Genomic DNA, 19,174 nt, shown 5'->3' with positions numbered 1-19,174 from the left:
TCTGACCTCTTCTGTTTCATTGTTTTGAACATCTTTTACAATCTTCTCTGAAACAATTGAACTGATTTTATTCAGTTTTGGTATAAAACACTTTTGGCATTGGAAGATTTATTAACATTTAAAGCTTCCTGTTCCCTTTGGGCTTTAATTTTCAGTCAAAATCCTCCAAAAACAATTTTAATCTTCTTCCATAGCTCGGAGTCCAGTATTTTCGCATTTGAGTGCCTCGCTCCAGGGTCTGCACACAATCCGAGCCCTTGGAGTTCAGGAGAGATTCTGTGAGGAGTTTGACAATCATCAGAACCTGCACACAGAGTCTTGGTTCCTCTTTCTTTCCTCCAGTCGCTGGCTGGCAATTCGACTCGACTGGATGTGTGGAATTTTTGTTACCGCCGTATCCTTTGCCTGTGTCTATCTTGCTAAAGGTATGCCAGAAAGGTGTGAGATTTCAAAGGAAATTTAAGACAATTCATGTTTTTTTTCACCTGACAAATGATCATTGATTTGTATCTTGGTTAATTAATGATATTGTGAAATGGATTATAGAGATCAAATTAATGATTTTAAAGTTATATATTAACCTTTGTTTTATTGTCCATAAATATGAAATGTGTTAGTATTTAGTTGAAGAAAGATAAAATGCTATTCTTCAGACTTGAATGCGGGTTTGGTGGGTCTGCTGTTGACTTACGCCATGACTTTGATGGGCATGTTCCAGTGGGCCGTTAGACAAAGTGCCGAGGTTGAGAGTCAGGTACAGTACACGTACAAAAGCAGTTCATCCTCAAGTTACGTGAATTGCTATTTGTTGAGTACCCTACCCTGTATATTGATGACTAGATTAATGTATGTACAGTAGAACACAGATACAGGGAACATTCTTATAATGAATTCACGCTTACAGCAAATTAATTTTCATTCCCTGTAGTTTGAAAACATATTATGAACTTATTGAATATAATGAAATATGTTTATAATGAATCAAAATTGTTGGTCCCCAGAACTTTGGTATAAGAGTGTTTTACTGTATACTGGAATACAAGAGTTTTTGAATGCACAAGTTAGCTGAATTTCACTTTGGTTGATCCTGAATTCTTTGTTAAATCTTCAGCAAAATCAAATCATTTATTGGCATAAAACTTTCTTTTGTTAAAATTTTTGAGGAAATGCAGTCAATATATACTTGTGTGTAATCCTGCAATCAAAACACAAATAATAGTGTGAAGTCTCTTTTTTTCTTTGCAAAGGTAATAGATTTGAAGGTTTCTGTTTCAACATTTCATGTTCTTCCAATTCAGAAATGCTGAAATTCTGAGCTATTTCCCTTAGGCTTAGGCCTTTATTTATCTTTGTTGATATTTTCAAAACTGAATGTTAATCAATCTGTGTATTAGTAATTTTATTAATTTATACGATATAAAGTTAAGTTGGAGCAGTTTACGCATTATAAACCACAAATTCTTAGGATGCCATGGGGCACAACTTAGCAGCAACTTCATTTATACAATATAAAGAATGTTCATAACGTGTAATGAACCAATCAAAATGTGTTTTACAAGTGAAATTAAATTTTCAATTGCTGGTTTTTAGCTCACCTGAGCTAAAAGCTCAAGTGAGCTTTTCTGATCACCCGTATTCCGGCGTCCGTCCGTCTGTCCGTCTGTAAACTTTTAACATTTTTAACTTCTTCTCAAAAACCACTGGGCCAATTTCAACCAAAGTTGGCACAAAGAATCCTTAGGTAAAGGGAATTCCAAATTGTTAAAAAAAAAAAAAGGGCCAGGCCACCTTCCAAGGGGAGATAATCAAGAAAAGGTAAAAATAGGGTAGGGTCATTAAAAAATCTTCTTCTCAAAAACCACTGGGCTAGAAAAGATGAAATTTATAGATAAGCTTTATTAGGTAGTGCAGATGTTAAATTGTTAAAAATCATGGCCCCCGGGGGTCGGATGGGGCCACAATAGGGGATCAAAGTTTTACATACAAATATATAGGATAAATCTTTAAAAATCTTCTTCTCAAGAACCACTGAACCAGAAAAGCTGAGATTTATATGAAAGCTTCCTGATATAGTACAGATTCTAAATTGTTAAAAGCATGGCCCCCGGGGGTCAGATGGGGCCACAATAGGGGATCAAAGTTTTACATACAAATATATAGGAAAAATCTTTAAAAATCTTCTTCTCAAGAATCACTGAGCCAGAAAAGCTGAGATTTATATGAGAGCTTCCTGATATAGTGCAGATTCTAAATTGTTAAAATCCTGGCCCCCGGTGGTCGGATGGGGCCACAATAGGGGATCAAAGTTTTACATACATATAGGAATTTTTTTTTTTAAATCTTCTTCTCAAGAACCACTGAGCCAGAAAAGCTGATATTTACATGAAAGCTTTCTGATATAGTGCAGATTCAAGTTTGTTCATATCATGGCCCCTGGGGGTAAGATGGGGCCACAAGGGGGGATCAAAGTTTTACATACAAATATATAGGAAAAATCTTCAAATATCTTCTTCTCGTGAACCATTGGGCCAAAGAAGTTCACATTTACATGAAAGCTTTCTGACATAGTGTAGATTCAAGTTTGCAAAAACTATGGCCTCCAGGGGTAGGTTGGGGCCATAATAAGGACTACGGTTTTACATGCAAGTATATATAGAAAGTCTTCTGATATGGACCAAGTTGGTTAGGTGAGCGATGTGGCCCATGGGCCTCTTGTTGACAAATTCATATCGCTAACATGCACGAACAGATACAATGACATTCCTTTAGTGAGTATTTCAGATTTCAACGATTTATTGAAAAGGCAGTGTTTTTGTGCTAACTACCTGAGTTTGTCATTTTATAGACACGAAACTGTATCCATGGTTTACCTGTGTCTTGATTTCTTTGTTTTATAGATGATATCAGTTGAGAGGGTGCTGGAGTATTCTAAACTGGACACGGAGGTAGACCTGGATTCCGATTCACCCCCACCACCTTCATGGCCACAGTATGGGAAAATTATCGCCAGAAATGCCAAACTCAGATATGGACCAGAATCGCCTTGGGTGTTTCAGGGATTAAACTTTGTGATAAATGAGAAAGAAAAAGTAAGTTGTTTAAGGGATTAAACTTTGTGATAAATGAGATACATGTAGAAAAAGTAAGCTGTTTCAGGGATTAAACTTTGTGATAAATTAGAAAGAAAAAGTAGGTTGTTTAAGGGATTAAACTTTGTGATAAATGAGATACATGTAGAAAAAGTAAGCTGTTTCAGGGATTAAACTTTGTGATAAATGAGAAAGAAAAAGTAAGTTGTTTAAGGGATTAAACTTTGTGATAAATTAGAAAGAAAAAGTAAGTTGTTTAAGGGATTAAACTTTGTGATAAATGAGATAGAAAAAGTAAGCTGTTTCAGGATTTAAATTTTGTGATGTATGGGAAAGAGAAAGTAAGCTGTTTCAGGGATTAAATTTTGTGATAAATAAGAAAGAAAAAGTAAGCCGTTTCAGGGACTAAATTTTGTGATATATGGGAAAGGTAAAATGGGTTGTTTTAGGGAACAAACTTTCAAATTGTTACCTTTAATAAAACAAATGATTTTCCCTTTATTGAATGCAAGCAGGTGTCAGAAGAAAGGGGTGTGTGGCATTGAATCTATACAGTTGAATGCATATGCTCATAGCAAGGAAGTCACATGTTAGATAATGTCCAACTAAAGTCATAAAGAGAATTGAAACTCCTTTTATGAGAAAATAGATTTTTAGTTTGAAGTTGGTTCAAACATAGCAATGTGGTGGTTGACCATGCATTAGGCTTGTTCACAATTGGTACAGAACTTTTTATATGAAAATTAACACACTCCAATGTGTGTCATCCAAAGTATTGTCAGTTTCTATCCTGCTTAAATTGAAAGTGAAAGTACATGTATTTCACTGCTATACTGTGAAATGATATTGTTATACCCCTCGAACGAAGTTCAGGGGGGTATATAGGAATCACTCTGTCTGTCTGTCTGTCCTTCCGTCCGTCTGTCAGTACTCCCACTGGACCAAAATTCCCTTTTGCCACTTTTTCGGGGTGCAGCGCGGCACAAATAATATCATGCTGTACAATTACATGTATTTCCATCATATCATTTTATTCATTACACTGATTTTAGCATTTTGAATCAGTTATATTACTTAATCATATCCAGCTACCATACCTATAAACACTTCTTTCTGAATTATTAAATTAAGAAGTTGATTTGTTTATTGATAAATTCTATTATGGAAATCACAAATCAGATAATAAATCATATAAATATAAACTTCATGATGCTACACCCTTCAGTGAAAACATTCTGAACATTGCCCGAAATGCAGATGTCAAAACATCAAGCCCAATTTAGAGTCGTATCTCAATACATGCAAAAATGGGATTTTTGCCACTTTAATATTTTTTTTCCACCATTTTTGAAAAAAATTCGCCATTGGGAAAATGGCGAAGCCCAGCTCAAGCACTGCCATCTGTCTGTGCAGATTCGTGTCCGGGTCATAACTTCTTTGTTCTTTGACTTAGGCATACCATATTTGGCACACAAGTGGATCACCATGAGACGATGTGTTGAGTACCTTCATGACCTCTATATGACCTTGACCCTTGACCTCAAGGTCAAAATTAAAGGTTTTTTACAATGGATTCATGTCCGGGCCATAACTTCTTTGTTCTTTGACATAGGCATACCATATTTGACACATGAGTGTATCACCATGAGACGATGTGTCATGTACCTTCATGACCTCCATATGACCTTGACCTCAAGGTCAAAATTAAAGGTTTTTACAATGGATTCGTGTCAGGGCCATGACTTCTTTGTTCTTTGACATAGGCATACCATATTTGACACATGAGTGCATCACCATGAAATGATGTGTCGGGTACCTTCATGACCTCTATATGACCTTGAACTTTGACCGCAAGGTCAAAATTGATTATAGGGTTTTGACATAGTCATACCATAAGACATGGATGTATCACCATGATACTATGTGTCATGTACATTCATGACCTTTTTATGACCTTGACCTTTGATCTCAAGGTCAAAATTATAGGTTTATGCCATGGATTTGTGTTCAGACTAAATCTTCCATTTTCTTCTACAAAGGCATACCATATTTTTACACTCAGGGAAGAGGTAATTTATACCTATTAACAACACCCTTTGGGAGATTGGGGTAAGCGGGGGATATTCTTAGTGAGCATTGCTCACTGTACCTCTTGTTATAACTATTGTTTACTTTGTACAGGTTGGATTGGTTGGCCGTACAGGGGCTGGCAAAAGCTCTTTAATAAGCTTAATGTTTAGGATGGCAGAAATACAGGGTTCTATCATCATCGATGACTTGGACACGCAGAAGATAGGACTACATGAACTGCGAAATAAAATATCTATTATACCTCAGGTAACTTTTAACAGAATAGAATATTATGAATGGTACATTCAGTAAAGAAAATGTGTGCTGCCAAGCTTTTATTGGTGGAATATATATCCTCTCTTTGTAATTATACCCCCCGCAACAAGTTGTTGGGGGGGGGGGGGGTATACTGGAATCGGGTTGTCCGTCTGTCTGTCTGTCCGTCCGTCTGTAGACGCAATGGTTTCCGGGCTCTAAAGCATTATCCTTTCCACCTACCGTCACCATATCATATATATGGACTACCTATGGGATGAAGATGTTCCCTATCGATTTTAAGGTCAAAAGTCAAGCGCACTGGACATCGAAGTAGCAATATGGTTTCCGGGCTCTAAAGCGTTATCCTTTCCACCTACAGTCACCATATCATACATATGGACTACCCATGGGGTGAAGATGTTCCCTATCGATTTGGGGGTCAAAAGGTCAAAGGTCACGCGCACTGGACATCGAAGTAGCAATATGGTTTCCGGGCTCTGAAGCGTTATCCTTTCCACCTACAGTCACCATATCATACATATGGACTACCCATGGGATGAAGATGTTCCCTATCGATTTTGGGGTCAAAAGTCACGCGCAATGGACATCGAAGTAGCAATATGGTTCGGTTTGTCATGCCATTTGTTTTTTACACTCAGGAAAGAGGTAGTTATACCTATTACCAACACCTTTTGGGAGATTGGGGTAAGCGGGGGGTATTCTTAGTGAGCATTGCTCACAGTACCTCTTGTTAAAGGAGAAAACATTATGTGTATTAAACCTGAAGACTTTTAATCCAAAATCATTAAAGAGTATATTGAACAATTAATGTGTGTCATGAATGTTCTTAAGAAGTAGAACTGTGGCCATTTCCTCTTTGTTTAAACTCACTTGAACCAGAGTTTCTGTAGCTGCAATACTGTAGTTCTTCGGGAAAAATTTGAAAGCAAAAAAAGCCACAGATCTGTCAATTTTAAATGCCTTTGATTTATAGCTCATCTGTCTGCCTACATCACTGCTCCAATATTTTGACATTAAAAATTCCTTACATATTTCCCTACTGATATATAGAATGGGTGGATCTGTACTTTGGTATTAAACCAATTCTTCTCCCTGAGAGCTACAATTCTTCAGCTAGGTTTTCTGATCAAAATTTGTGCGTCTTTTAATTCAGGTTTGTTCATGATGTGAAAATGTTTTTGCAAAAATCGCATACATTTTTTTTCTGTCACAAATATTGCATTTATTGATAGAAAAAATACATTTGATGACGATGAAAACACATGACAGGATGGTGTTTTGTTAATTTTTTTTTTGATTCTTTTTTTCAAGATTCACAAGGGTACAGTATGTTGAATTGATATTCAAGCATCCTCAAGTAATATAAATTTAGCTCTTTTTAACACCATTAAATCATGACCCGTAGGGCTCAAAAAGGGTTCAAATTTCTAAGTAGAAATACATGTACATGTATATAGAAAAAAAATTGAAGACATTTTCTTCACGTAAACTATTAGGTTAAAACATGTCATGGACAAATGAATATGGAAGTATCTGCTTATAGATTCAAATCCGCTCACACAACTTTTGGGGGAAAGAAAACCGTCTCCTCAAGAGAATTTGTGCATTGGAATCCACATGGAATTTTTTTTAAAAAAATCTTCTCAAAAGCACAGGCACAATTTATCAGTTTAATATGCAATTCTTTTTATGCAGTGTAGATTAAAGGTTTTTTTTTTTAAACCTAGGCCTTTTGGCCCTAGGCAAAGCCACTATATGGGTTTAAAGTTATACTTAGAAATATTCTGAATTTCCAAACAAAAACAAAAACGTTCTCTTAAGAACCTCAAGGATACTCTAGTTTGTTCATTCCATGGATCTGAAGGGAGGCTATGTTGGGGACTAATGGACTTCTACAAGTAGTCTAAGTGTCCCAGCTGCAGAGTCTTTATCTCTATGAACAAGGTGACTCAGCTGAGCATTGTGGCTCATGGACCTCATTTTTTTCTTTCTAAGAGAAAAGAGAGGGGGAGGGGAGCAAAGAGTGAGAGTATTTTTATTTTAACAGGATCCTGTTCTCTTTACGGGCCCATTAAGGAAAAACTTGGACCCTTTTAAAGACTCAACTGATGAACAGTTATGGAAGGCTTTAGAAGAGGTACGAACAGTAGATTGTGTGTGATGTCCAATAATATTACAACCATTGTCTGATGATTTTATTTTATAGAGTACATTTCATATTAGCTTTTGGATACGTCATATTTAGAGACGCAAAGCTTACATACTTCACTGGATTCTGTACTGTTAGGTTCAGCTAAAGCCTGCTGTTGATGATCTTCCGGGGAAATTAGACTCGGAAGTGTCAGAAGATGGAGCTAACTTCAGCGTTGGTCAGCGACAGTTAATCTGTCTGGCAAGGGCTATCCTCAGGCGGAACCAGATCCTGATGATTGACGAAGCTACAGCAAATGTAGATCCCAGGTATATATGAAATAACTTTACCTTTGCGATGGAAGTGGAGGTATAGCTAAGGGTGTACATGTTTATTATACTAGAGAAAACCATTATAAGGAGGAAGTGAAGGATATGTATAATGATATTTTGAAATCAATAACAGTTTACTTTAAGTGAAAAAAAAATACAGTTGTAATAAAGTAATTGGGACAAAATTACAACCCCTGTTAGATTCGAACTCGTATTTTACAGATTGGCCATCACACATACACATTTAAGCCCACTAAGCTCATTGCCTTGGCAATGAAGTATAAAAGGACAAGAAATATGATGATGGTTCAAAAGGAATTCAGCCATTTTGACAATGCATAATTCATCCTTATATACCTGCCCTTGTTAAATTTCACATTCACCAGGAATACTGGAACCATTTCCTTCTAAACTTCATATTCAAATTTATTCAATTCCAACCACTTTCTTTTAAAGTATCTGTGAAAGTCTTTTCCAAGCCCACAGGGTGACTGAAAACATGAATATTCAGACCCTGAAAACATGAATATTCAGACCCTGAAGCATACCACTACATCAGTGGAATAGTGAACAAATGTTGAACTGTTTCAACTGCTGAATGGAACAGTTCTGGGTGAGACTGAAATGCTTGCAGAATGAACAGTTTGAATGGGGAATGCTTGGGCCAAGATGGAAATGAGCAGTTAGGCCTCGGTTTCAAATTTTGCATTTCAGACTCTTTCGGCACTTTTTACATACAGATCAGACATTGTGATAAAAAGAAAGAGAGGGGGGATTTAAGCTTTGGGTAAACGTGACTCATTTTCACATAAAACATTTACATATTCATACCGAAGGTCTTTTTAATACATGAAAAATTCTCTTGGGGGTCTTTTCAGGTCCAATTTTGATGAAATTGTCACTGTTTAACCCAGAAATGTCAGCAGTTTCTTGCCATAAGTTTGAAATAATTTTCAGGGCAATTACTGCAGAGATATTATAAAATATATTTCAGTTCAAACATGTTATTATTTCTTGGGAATTTGATTGATAGCTCATAAGTGGAAGACAGCTCATTTTACCTGAGGCGTGGACTCTGTATCAATTCGTAGTTTCTCAATTCACATCCGCACTTGAAGACAACAACAGTTGATGATTATAAGTAAATATTTAATTTTAATTTTTCAACACAATGTCCTTCTTGTTCTACTATATACATGTATAGTATTCAGTAACAAATTTATTTTGCCTTCTTAATCCTCAACTGAGCACCATGTTGATCTACAATGACTCGAGAGTGAGCTCTGAATGACCACATGGGAATGAACAGTTAGAGGGAACGGACACTTTTTGAGTTTATTGAGAATGAACAGATTTAGATGAGAACTGAACATTTTAGTTTGGAAGCTGAATGATTTGAATGGAGCAGTTTGGTTTAGAAATAGGATGATTCTAGTCAAGATCGGAATGGTTCATATGGTGTAGTAGCACACTTCAGGATCTGTATTTCATGATTCTAATTGTCACAATATTGGTAAAAAGTTTTACACAAGACCATATGATGGAACCTCCTCAAATTCCCATGTAGTGCAAACAGAAGTTTTGTCCATTTATGTTCTGTTGAGTGGGTCCACAATGAATGGCCCAAACTTTATTAGATTCACTTGTGACATTGTCTCTAAGAACAAGGTAACTCAGGTCTGTGTGCCCTGTGGCTGTCCAGTGTGACCAAGTTTGACTTGTAAGTTGTTTTTTTTTACAGAACGGATAGTCTGATTCAGAAGACTATACGTGAGAAGTTCAAGCATTGCACAGTAATCACCATAGCACACCGTCTGAACACCATCATGGACTCGGATAAAGTTATGGTGAGTAGTGTGGTCAGAATATCTTAGTGTGGTCAGAATATCTTATCATCATGGTCTTGGATAAAGTTATGGTGGGATAAAGTTATGGTGAGTGGTCTGGTCAGAATATCTTATCATCATGGACCAGGATAAAGTTATGGTGAGTGGTCTGGTCAGAATATCTTATCATCATGGACCTGAATAAAATTATGGTGAGTGGTCTGGTCAGAATATCTTATCATCATGGACCAGGATAAAGTTATGGTGAGTGGTCTGGTCAGAATATCTTATCATCATGGACCTGAATAAAGTTATGATGAGTGGTCTGGTCAGAATATCTTATCATCATGGACCCGGATAAAGTTATGGTGAGTGGTCTGGTTAGAATATCTTATCATCATGGACCCGGATAAAGTTATGATGAGTTAACTGCCTTGTCAGACTATCTTTTAATATTCAAAGTCTTATTAAGAAATTTAATATATTAATGTCTTTTCAACATTTTATGCTAACTTAGAATATGCATTGTACCTGTATATCTATCATGGAATATGACTTGCTGTAAAACGGGTTTTTATTGGAGGAAGGTATTTTTATTAATTGATGCTTTTTCATTGAAATCTAAAAACTGAAGCACTAGTTTATCACCTTTTCTTTCCATCAGGTTCTTGATGAAGGGCAGATGGTGGAGTACAACCACCCGTATGTTCTTCTTCAAGACGCAGACGGATATTTGTGTAGAATGGTTCAACAGACAGGAAAAGGAGAGGCTCAAAGACTGCTTGATATTGCCAAATCTACTTACAACAGTATACCATTGGAAGAACGCCCAGTCTTGACTAAGAAAAGTGAAACTATCACAGCCGATGACATTTATTTGTCACAAGAAAATGGTGACGTGACTTCATTTGGTGCTAATCATGTTCCTCAGATGCAGGGCGGAACTGAACATTCATTTTCCTCCGGTGTAGTCAGTAACATGTCACCCTCTCTGGATAGATCAGAGGAAAACGGGCCAGATATCAACGAAGATATTGATGATTCAGAGACCAGTTCACTACTCACAAAGCAACTGGAAGCAACACCATGTCGTTCTTCTCATTCCATTGATTCTTCGCCTGAGGATGAACCACCCACAGAAACCTCTACACTACACCAACATGCCTCAGAGGCTACTTACCCAAAGGAGGAATCTAATGAGGTGTCAGAAACCACAGAATTGTTAAACGGTGATCACACAGATCAGTGATTGCCCATCCATATCCTGTCACTGTGGTAGAAAAAAAAAGAGAATCTTTTGATTAATTTACATTATTTTTTAGAATATTTTAAAGAAATGTGCCTACAAAATACAAGTATTTAGTCCTCATTGACAGTCCTCAATAGTTAGTCCCTTGGTAACGGTGGGGAACTTAAATGTACAGTATCTGCACACATATTACAGTGGGTAATGTTTGATATCGAGGAATGTGAGGATTATTAGAAGATATAAATTAGTTTTGAAGAACCTATTTCTGATGTATGAATTAGCATTAGTGTTAGCAATGAGGGGAAAACTAGAATTTGTGTTAGCTTTAAAGAATTTACTGGCATTTAGACAATGCTGGGTTTGTAATATTTACATAAACCACAAAACGTGGTTTCAAATTGGATCTTGACTACGGGTAACCAAGTGTTAGTTAGTCACGGTAAAAGACTGATGGGAAGTAAAACTCTCAGGTTGTGAATGCTTGTTCTATTACTACTATTGACCAAGATTTAAGGTAGCAAAATTAGCATTGAAATAGAATATGATTACTAATAGCCTTTCTAGTTCAAATCAACAAGCATTGGTAGCATTCAGAATCAACAAACAAAGCATTTAAGAAAACCTTTGTTGTGCCGTTGCATGTTACTAGAGTTAGGTCCCTTTACTGTTTTTTATTTTCTTTTACTGTTTTGTTATACATGTATATAATAGATATTGTTGTATATGTTGGTTCAGCTTAGATTAGCTGAATATGATACAGTACATATCTTTTAAAGTGAGCACCTTACAGCAGATGTCCTGTAAAATTTGTACTAAGAAAGTGTATTGAATTCAAATACATGTATACTGTTTTTAAAGTGCTAGAGTTTTAGTGTGAAGCCAGTGCTATATTGTTTATATGTTGTGAAACAGACTGAGGTTTATTAGCTGTGAAATATTGGTATTTTTTCTCTCCTTTATAATTAGCTCACCTTTCTGATAAAAATTTCTCTGTCATTTGTCTTTTTGTTGTTTGACTTTCCTGATGTTCAACTTGGTTGACCAAGTGATTTGTAATATTTACAATAGAACACAAAACATGATGCCAAATTGGTTGGATATTGAGAGATGATTAGAAAAGATATGTTTCAAAAGATGTATCGAGAGCCACTCGATCAGAAAGGCCAAAACTTTCGGGAAAGTGCCCTTATAAAACCGAGATTCAGTTGTTCACGCCGTGACACTTAGGGGTGTGGTGAAACCAGGATTTGTGTTCAAAGATTTCATGTGACTACATAGGAATTTGTTTTCATTTCAAGAGCCACAAAAATTGTTAAATTGATATCAAAGCTTCCTCAAGTAGTGTACATTTCCCAGGGCACCAGAGTAGAGCCATGATTGGAGGGTCATAAGTATTTACAAAGGAATTTATAGAAATGTGTAAAGTTTTCTTCTCCAGTGAACAAGCACATGCTTGGCTACAGTTTGTCAATAGTTTGTCAATTTGATATTTGAACATCCTTACATATAAGCATAGATCCAAATTTGTCTAAACCTGGACGATGGGTTTTAAGTGTTGCATAGGAGTATATAGGGAAGAGTTTTAACAAAAATCACAAGTATTCAAAGTTTTCTAATCAACATGGAAGCAACCTCATCCAATAAATACATTAAAGTTTTATCAACCAAAATTTATGACACCCCTTCCCTCCCTCCTTCCTTGGAGCCACAATATAGGTGTAATGTTTTACACACAAAAAATCAGAAGGATAGAATGTATTCAATTGATGTTCAATCTTCTCAAAAATCACAGGAGTATGATTTTTAAAATTAACATTTAAGCTTCCTCATGCAGTATAGATTCAAGTTTGTTCACACAATAACAGATGAGGCCACAATAAGTGTTAATGGTTTCAATCTATCACTATTTGTGTCTTCATCTATATGAACAAGGTGAGCTTTGTGGCCCATGACCCTCCTGTTTTCTATGTACGAGGGTAGAGTGATGCTATATGGTACAATTTTTTGAAATATTTTATTTGATATTAAACAAACTACTTATAAAGTATGGTACTGAAGCAAACTTAAGACAAATAAACACAGTATATTTAGTTGATGCCAAGGATAGGAAGTTAATGAGATATTTCTTGTGTTTCAAGAAGTCTCAATGATTTAGTTAGGAGTTGAATATTGTACACGACAGTTGATATTAATAGATTTATTGAAAACGAGTGCTGGTGAATATTAGATCAAGTTCATAATTTGTAATGGTCTAAGAATTGATATAAGATTTTGTAAGGTATTTTTCCAATTTACATTTTATAGTATATCATATTACATTGCTCTAATTGTTAAATGAGTATGACATTATGATACTGTAACAGTTGAATCTATGTAATGCAATATCTGTTTATTCCCTTTTGCTAAAAATTCCAACACTTTATGAATTCCCAATAATGTTTTTTATTATCTCTGCACTGTAACTAACATTGACACAAATTTATCTCCTACAGCATGTCAAATATACATACATGTAGATTCGGGGGCATATACTTAGTTTTTTGTCTGTCTGTCCATATAAAACTTTTCACTTTTGAATGGTTCGTGATGTGGCTTTCATTATCATATATAATGTATTCCAGGTGACAAGACCCACATTTTTGACCTCGTAACCTTTACCCTGGAGTTTTACCTACATGTACTTTTGAAAAACTTTTGAACTAGGCCATAAACGTTTGAATGTTTAGTGATGGGCTTTCATATTTCACATGTGTATCCCTTTTGACAAGACTTCTTTTAGTTCCAAAATCTTTGACCTTATGACCTTGACCTGGGAGTTTGACCTACTATTGAAAAATTATAACATTAGCCATAACTAATGAATGGTTAGTGATGTGGATATCATATTTCACTTGTCTGTTCCTTGTGACAAGACCTTTCTTTGAGTAACATAATTACTTTGCTGTAATATGGGGTCATCAGTGTTTCACAAACACATCTTGGGTTTTTTGTCGGTTTGGGTTTTTTTTTTTTTTTTTTTTTTTTTTTTTTTTTATATATATACATCATGCCACTTGGCTTTTTAAAACACCAGTGAAATCATCAATGGAATGTCTCAAGATACATGCATAATATTAAACAGTCTGAGAAAACAGGAGAAATCCATAATATTTGACCAATATCTCTTTCTGCAATGGATCTATAGGAATACAAAATAACATGTCATTTTAATAAATGTAGCATGTCTTCACAATTTTTAATTTAATTTTTTTTTTATTTGCAAAAAAAAAAGAGACACAATTCAATACATATACATAGTTGATAGTGTATGTTGCAATTTATTCTTGTTTGTTGTTCATAAACATTGGGGCGTTTTTAACTTTTTTTCAGAAACTGCTGATTCAGTTTTTAGATTACCTGAGCCAAAGGCTCAAGTGAGCTTTTCTGATCAAAATTTGTCCGTTGTCTGTTGGCGTTGTAAACTTTTTACATTTTCATCTTCTCCAGAACCACTGGGTCAATTTCAACCAAACTTGGCACAAAGCATCCTTGAGTGAAGGGCTTTCAAGTTTGTTCAAATGAAGGATCATGCCCCCTTCAAAGGGGAGATAGTCACAAAAATGCAAAATTAGGGTCGGGTCATTCCAGAGGAGCTGATCCCCATGGGTAGGTTTGGGCCACAATAGGGGATCAAAGTTTTACATAGAAATATATAGGGAAAATCTTCAAAAAGCTTCTCAAGAACCACTGAGCCAGAACTGAGATTTACATGAAAGCTTCCTGACATAGTGCAGATTCAAGTTTGTAAAAATCATGGCCCCCAGGTGTTTGTTGGGGCCACAATAGGGGATTGGAGTTTTATGTAGAAATATATAGGGAAAATCTTTAAAAATCTTCTTCTCAAGAACCACTGAGCCAGAAGAGCTAAGATGCACATGAAAGCTTCCTGACATAGTGCAGATTCAAATTTGTTCAAATCATGGCCCCCGGGGGTAGGTTGGGGGTTACAATAGGGGATCAGAGTTTTATGTAGAAATATATAGGGAAAATCTTCTTCTCAAGAACCATTGGGCCAAAGATGTTGACATTTACATGAAAGCTTTCTGACATAGTGTAGATTCAAGTTTATAAAAATCATGGCCTCCAAGGGTAGGTTAGAGCCACAATAGGTTTTACATGCAAATATATATGAAAAGTCTTCAGATATGGGCCAAGGTGATTCAGGTGAGCGATGTGGCTCATGGGCTTCTTGTTGTTTAGGGCTTCTTTAGTTTATGGGAACCAAAATTGTAAATGTTATTGGCCCCTGTTCTGTTTGGGGCTGTAATGAAGGGGCCAAAAGCTCTACAAATAGTGCAATGTTACTCCTGAACATGTAACTCGTGCAGTAGTAGATATTAATGTTCATTTATATAGCACCTCTATCTTATCAACACAAATACCCTAAAACACTTTACACCTAAAACAAAGACCAACAGATAAACAAAAAGGACATGGAATGATAATAAACTGAGGTTAACATAGTAACTAAGTGTAAGCAAAACCTTAAAAGATTATCAAAGACAAACTAAATGTTTATGAGAATGGGATGGGTTTTGTTGGGGGGGGGGGGGGTGTTGTTGTTTTTTATTATAATCTGTAAAAACAACTGTTTACATTAATACAGAATTACAAATTAAATGCAAGTTTAAAAAGATGTGTTTTAAGTTTATTTTTAAAATCAGCTAATGAACTTTCAAATGGAAGATCCTAAGAGAAGCAGTTCCATAGGAAGACCCAAAGAGAAACAGTTCCATAGGAAGATCCAAAGAGAAGCAGTTCCATAGGAAGATCCAAAGAGAAGCAGTTCCATAGGAAGATCCAAAGAGAAGCAGTTCCATAGGGTTGATGAGGACACGGAGAACCAAACAATAATGGTAACAGGATGACCTCAACCAGTGAAACTGAAGGAGCCTGGGTGACGGATTTAGACCCTAGAGAGGGATTATAAGGCTATAGAGATGGGTTTATTTTATCTAGCAGACAAGATGTGTTCCAAGTTTATAAAGCAAAGAGTCCTGTACCAAAATTTAGGAATCCAAGAAGCATGCATGCATGGGTTTAGGGGCTTGGGCAAATCAAAACAAATTTCAATTGCCTAGTGTAAAAAAAGTTTTTATAAGGTTATGTGACATTTGATATGAAAGGTCTTTGAAAATGATTAGGGTTGGGGCCACAAAAAATGTATATATCTGCTGACAGACAAAAGAATGATTTTGATATAGTGAAAACAAGCCTGCAACTGTTAAGATTCAAGGTGTTTTTTTTGTGTGTGTGGTGCTCGGATTAAAGTGATAAAATGTTTTATCAATTAATGGATATAAGCTCGTAAGACGGGACCGGGATAGGCATGGTGGAGGAATTGCTGTGTACATTAAAAATAAATTTGGGGTTACTGGTGTTACAGTAAAACTAATGCTTACTGGTGAAGACATTGAGGTTTTAGATTTTGGCATCAAAATTGGTAACTCCCCCAAGGCTCACTTTTGCAATCGAGTTCTACTTGTGAATGGTTTGAACATTTTGAGAAACAGTTGGAGACATTAACTATGCTATTAAAGATAACATTGTATTTATGGGCGATTTTAACATCGATGAAAATAAGAATTCAAATCTTTAAAACCTAATGAAAACGTACAGACTTCTTCAAATAATGAAAGAGCCCACAAGAGTAACAAAGGACTCCAGCACGCTCGTTGACCATACGTGTGTGTCTGAACCACGGAATATTTGTAAATCTGGCGTAATACACATACGCGTTAGTGACCATCATCTAGTTTATGCTGTCCATGGGAAAATAAAGTCTGGTACAAACTGTCACATTAATGTAAAATACCGCAGTTTCCGAAATTTAGACGAGGACCAATTCCACCGTGACCACCATGATGTCGATTGGAATCATATTAAAAATTTGAGTGGTGTAAATGAAATGTGATGTAAATTCAACTCTCGTTTCTTCAAAATCATTGACCAACATATACCTTTTAAAGATAGGCGAATAATGGTTAAATGAGATCCAGATCTAGAGGAATGAATAAATGATGAAACATTGAACGAGGTGCATAATCGCGAGTAGCTACATGAAAGAGCATCACGGTTCAAATCAGAGGATGACTGGGCTCTCTACAGAGCGAGCAGAAATCGTGTCACTCTTAACGACTTTAAGTTAACGTTAATAATTGATCAATGTACCACTCGACCAAAGGATATGTGGTCCAGATTGGGAAAAAAAAAATTACCATCGAAGCAGAATTCGACAACATGTTCGCATAGATCTACAAACTGACAACGGTGTCATTACATCTTTTGAATCAATGGCTAACTGTTTTATTGATTTCTTTTGTAATATAGGGCATGAAATAGGAAAACATTTTGACTCTTTCTTTTTTTTACCGGATATGGAACATCTGCAACCGCCATGCAGGTTCATTTAAAATTTCAATATATTGGCGCGACAGATATTGATGGTTTGTTTGTAAAACTCCTAAAGTTGTCATTTAATCATATAGGTGATGTTTTACATTTCATTGTTAACAAATCCATATCTTCATTCTCTTTTGTGGATGCTTGGAAAAGAGCTAGGGTAGTCCCATTGTACAAAGCAGTGATGAGCATTTGGTAAATAATCACAGACCAGTTTCTATTTTACCAGTTGTCAGTTAGATTATTGAACGACACGTCTTCAATTCCTGATATGAATATTTATCCCAAAACAAATTAATTACAGATAGTCAATCTAGATTTAGGCCAAGTCATTCATGTGAGACAGCGTTGAATGGTCTTACTGATACATGGGTATAAAACATGAACGATGTAAAGCTTACAGGGGTTCTGTATATCTACTTGCGTAAGGCCTTTGATACAGTCAACCATGTTGTTCTTTTGCACATACTTATGTCTTTTTGGAATGTGTTGTAATACTTTTTAATGGTTTCAATCATATTTCTCAAATCGTAACCAACGTGTCAGTTGGAGAGGTGTTTTATCTAGAGCACAGGCACTTATATCGCTTGGGGCCTAATTACTATATATAAGAGTACTCTTATATATACATGTAGTAATTAGGCCCCAAGCGATATAAGTGCCTGTGATCTAGAGAGAGAAAATATATCCTTAGGAGTTCCTCAGGGGTCAATTTTAAGACCTTTTTTTTTTATTTTGTACATTAACGATTATCCAAAATATCTTAAACATTCTTTAGTTGCATTGTATGCAGACGATACTTCACAGGACGTGCGTGATACATCCTAACTGCAAGAGGACTTTAAGTTGGATGCAGAATGGATGCTTAAAAATAAAATAAGTATAAATCTTTAAAAATCACAATGTATGCTTATTGGCACGACCCAAAGGTTACGGAAATGTCGAATGTTAAATATATATTTTATAATGGTGTATAAATTGAATTTGTGAAGCAGGCTAAACTATTAGATGTTTATATAGAGAATACTTTATCATGAGTTGCACACGTGGAGTTAATTTCAAAGAAAATTGTAAGAAAAATTGTTGTACTAAAGAGAGCGAGTTATTTTATGTAACCAAATGTACTTATAATTGTTTTTAATAGTATTGTTTTTCCACATTTTACTTACTGCTGTACTGTCTGGTGTAACGTACAAAATCAACTATATTTACAAAAAAATCAAACTGCAAAAAAAGGGCAGCAAGAATACTTTTAAATATTCGAGATATTAGGACCTCTACTGGCTTTTAATTTTCGTGTTTGAACTGGATGCCAATTAAGGATTATTTTATGTTTGGAAAGGTTGTCTTTCTGTTTGAAAAGTTTTAAACAATCAAATGCCAAATTACTTACACGTGTTTCAATATACAAGAGATGGTAGTTGCTGCCAACCAGGTCGAATGATTATAATAATTATATCTAATTTATTATATTTACCAAGAGCTAAAACTGAAAATTATAAACGTTCATACAGCTTCTCTTCTGCATTCCTTTGGAACAAACTCTCTCAGAATGTTCTCTGGTTCTGCTGACATGTTTAAAGCTGTGTATTTGATGGAATATTCAATAGAAGTAGCACTTAAAAACATCGTGCTTTCCTCTTTTTGTTCAGGTGTGTCAAATAATGTACATGTAGTTGGGGGCTTTGATAGAACTGGACCCTCTGGGGGTCTTAATTAAGGCGTTCCCAGACCCCGTCTCATGAAGTCCCCCCCCC

At 35.7% G+C, this 19,174-nt stretch overlaps 1 protein-coding gene across 2 annotated transcripts in view; it reads left to right on the top strand.

Moving 5' to 3' along the window:
* LOC125672812 (ATP-binding cassette sub-family C member 4-like) overlaps nucleotides 1–15,649 on the top strand; it is a 49,577-nt gene extending 33,928 nt beyond the window's left edge. For both annotated transcript variants that reach the window (XM_048909021.2, XM_048909020.2), the window contains exons 19-26: nucleotides 195–425; nucleotides 654–754; nucleotides 2,898–3,089; nucleotides 5,271–5,426; nucleotides 7,486–7,575; nucleotides 7,726–7,898; nucleotides 9,643–9,748; nucleotides 10,392–15,649. In XM_048909021.2, coding sequence (XP_048764978.2) covers nucleotides 195–425; nucleotides 654–754; nucleotides 2,898–3,089; nucleotides 5,271–5,426; nucleotides 7,486–7,575; nucleotides 7,726–7,898; nucleotides 9,643–9,748; nucleotides 10,392–10,976 — 1,634 coding nt within the window. In that variant the 3' untranslated portion in view covers nucleotides 10,977–15,649. The remainder of the gene's footprint in view (nucleotides 1–194; nucleotides 426–653; nucleotides 755–2,897; nucleotides 3,090–5,270; nucleotides 5,427–7,485; nucleotides 7,576–7,725; nucleotides 7,899–9,642; nucleotides 9,749–10,391) is intronic.
* The last annotated feature ends 3,525 nt before the right edge of the window (nucleotides 15,650–19,174 follow it).

This window comes from Ostrea edulis, chromosome 9 (assembly GCF_947568905.1).
Source record: "Ostrea edulis chromosome 9, xbOstEdul1.1, whole genome shotgun sequence".
NCBI lineage: Eukaryota > Metazoa > Mollusca > Bivalvia > Ostreida > Ostreidae > Ostrea > Ostrea edulis.
Note: the sequence above shows the minus strand (reverse complement) of the source record. Positions and strands in the feature narration are given on the sequence as shown.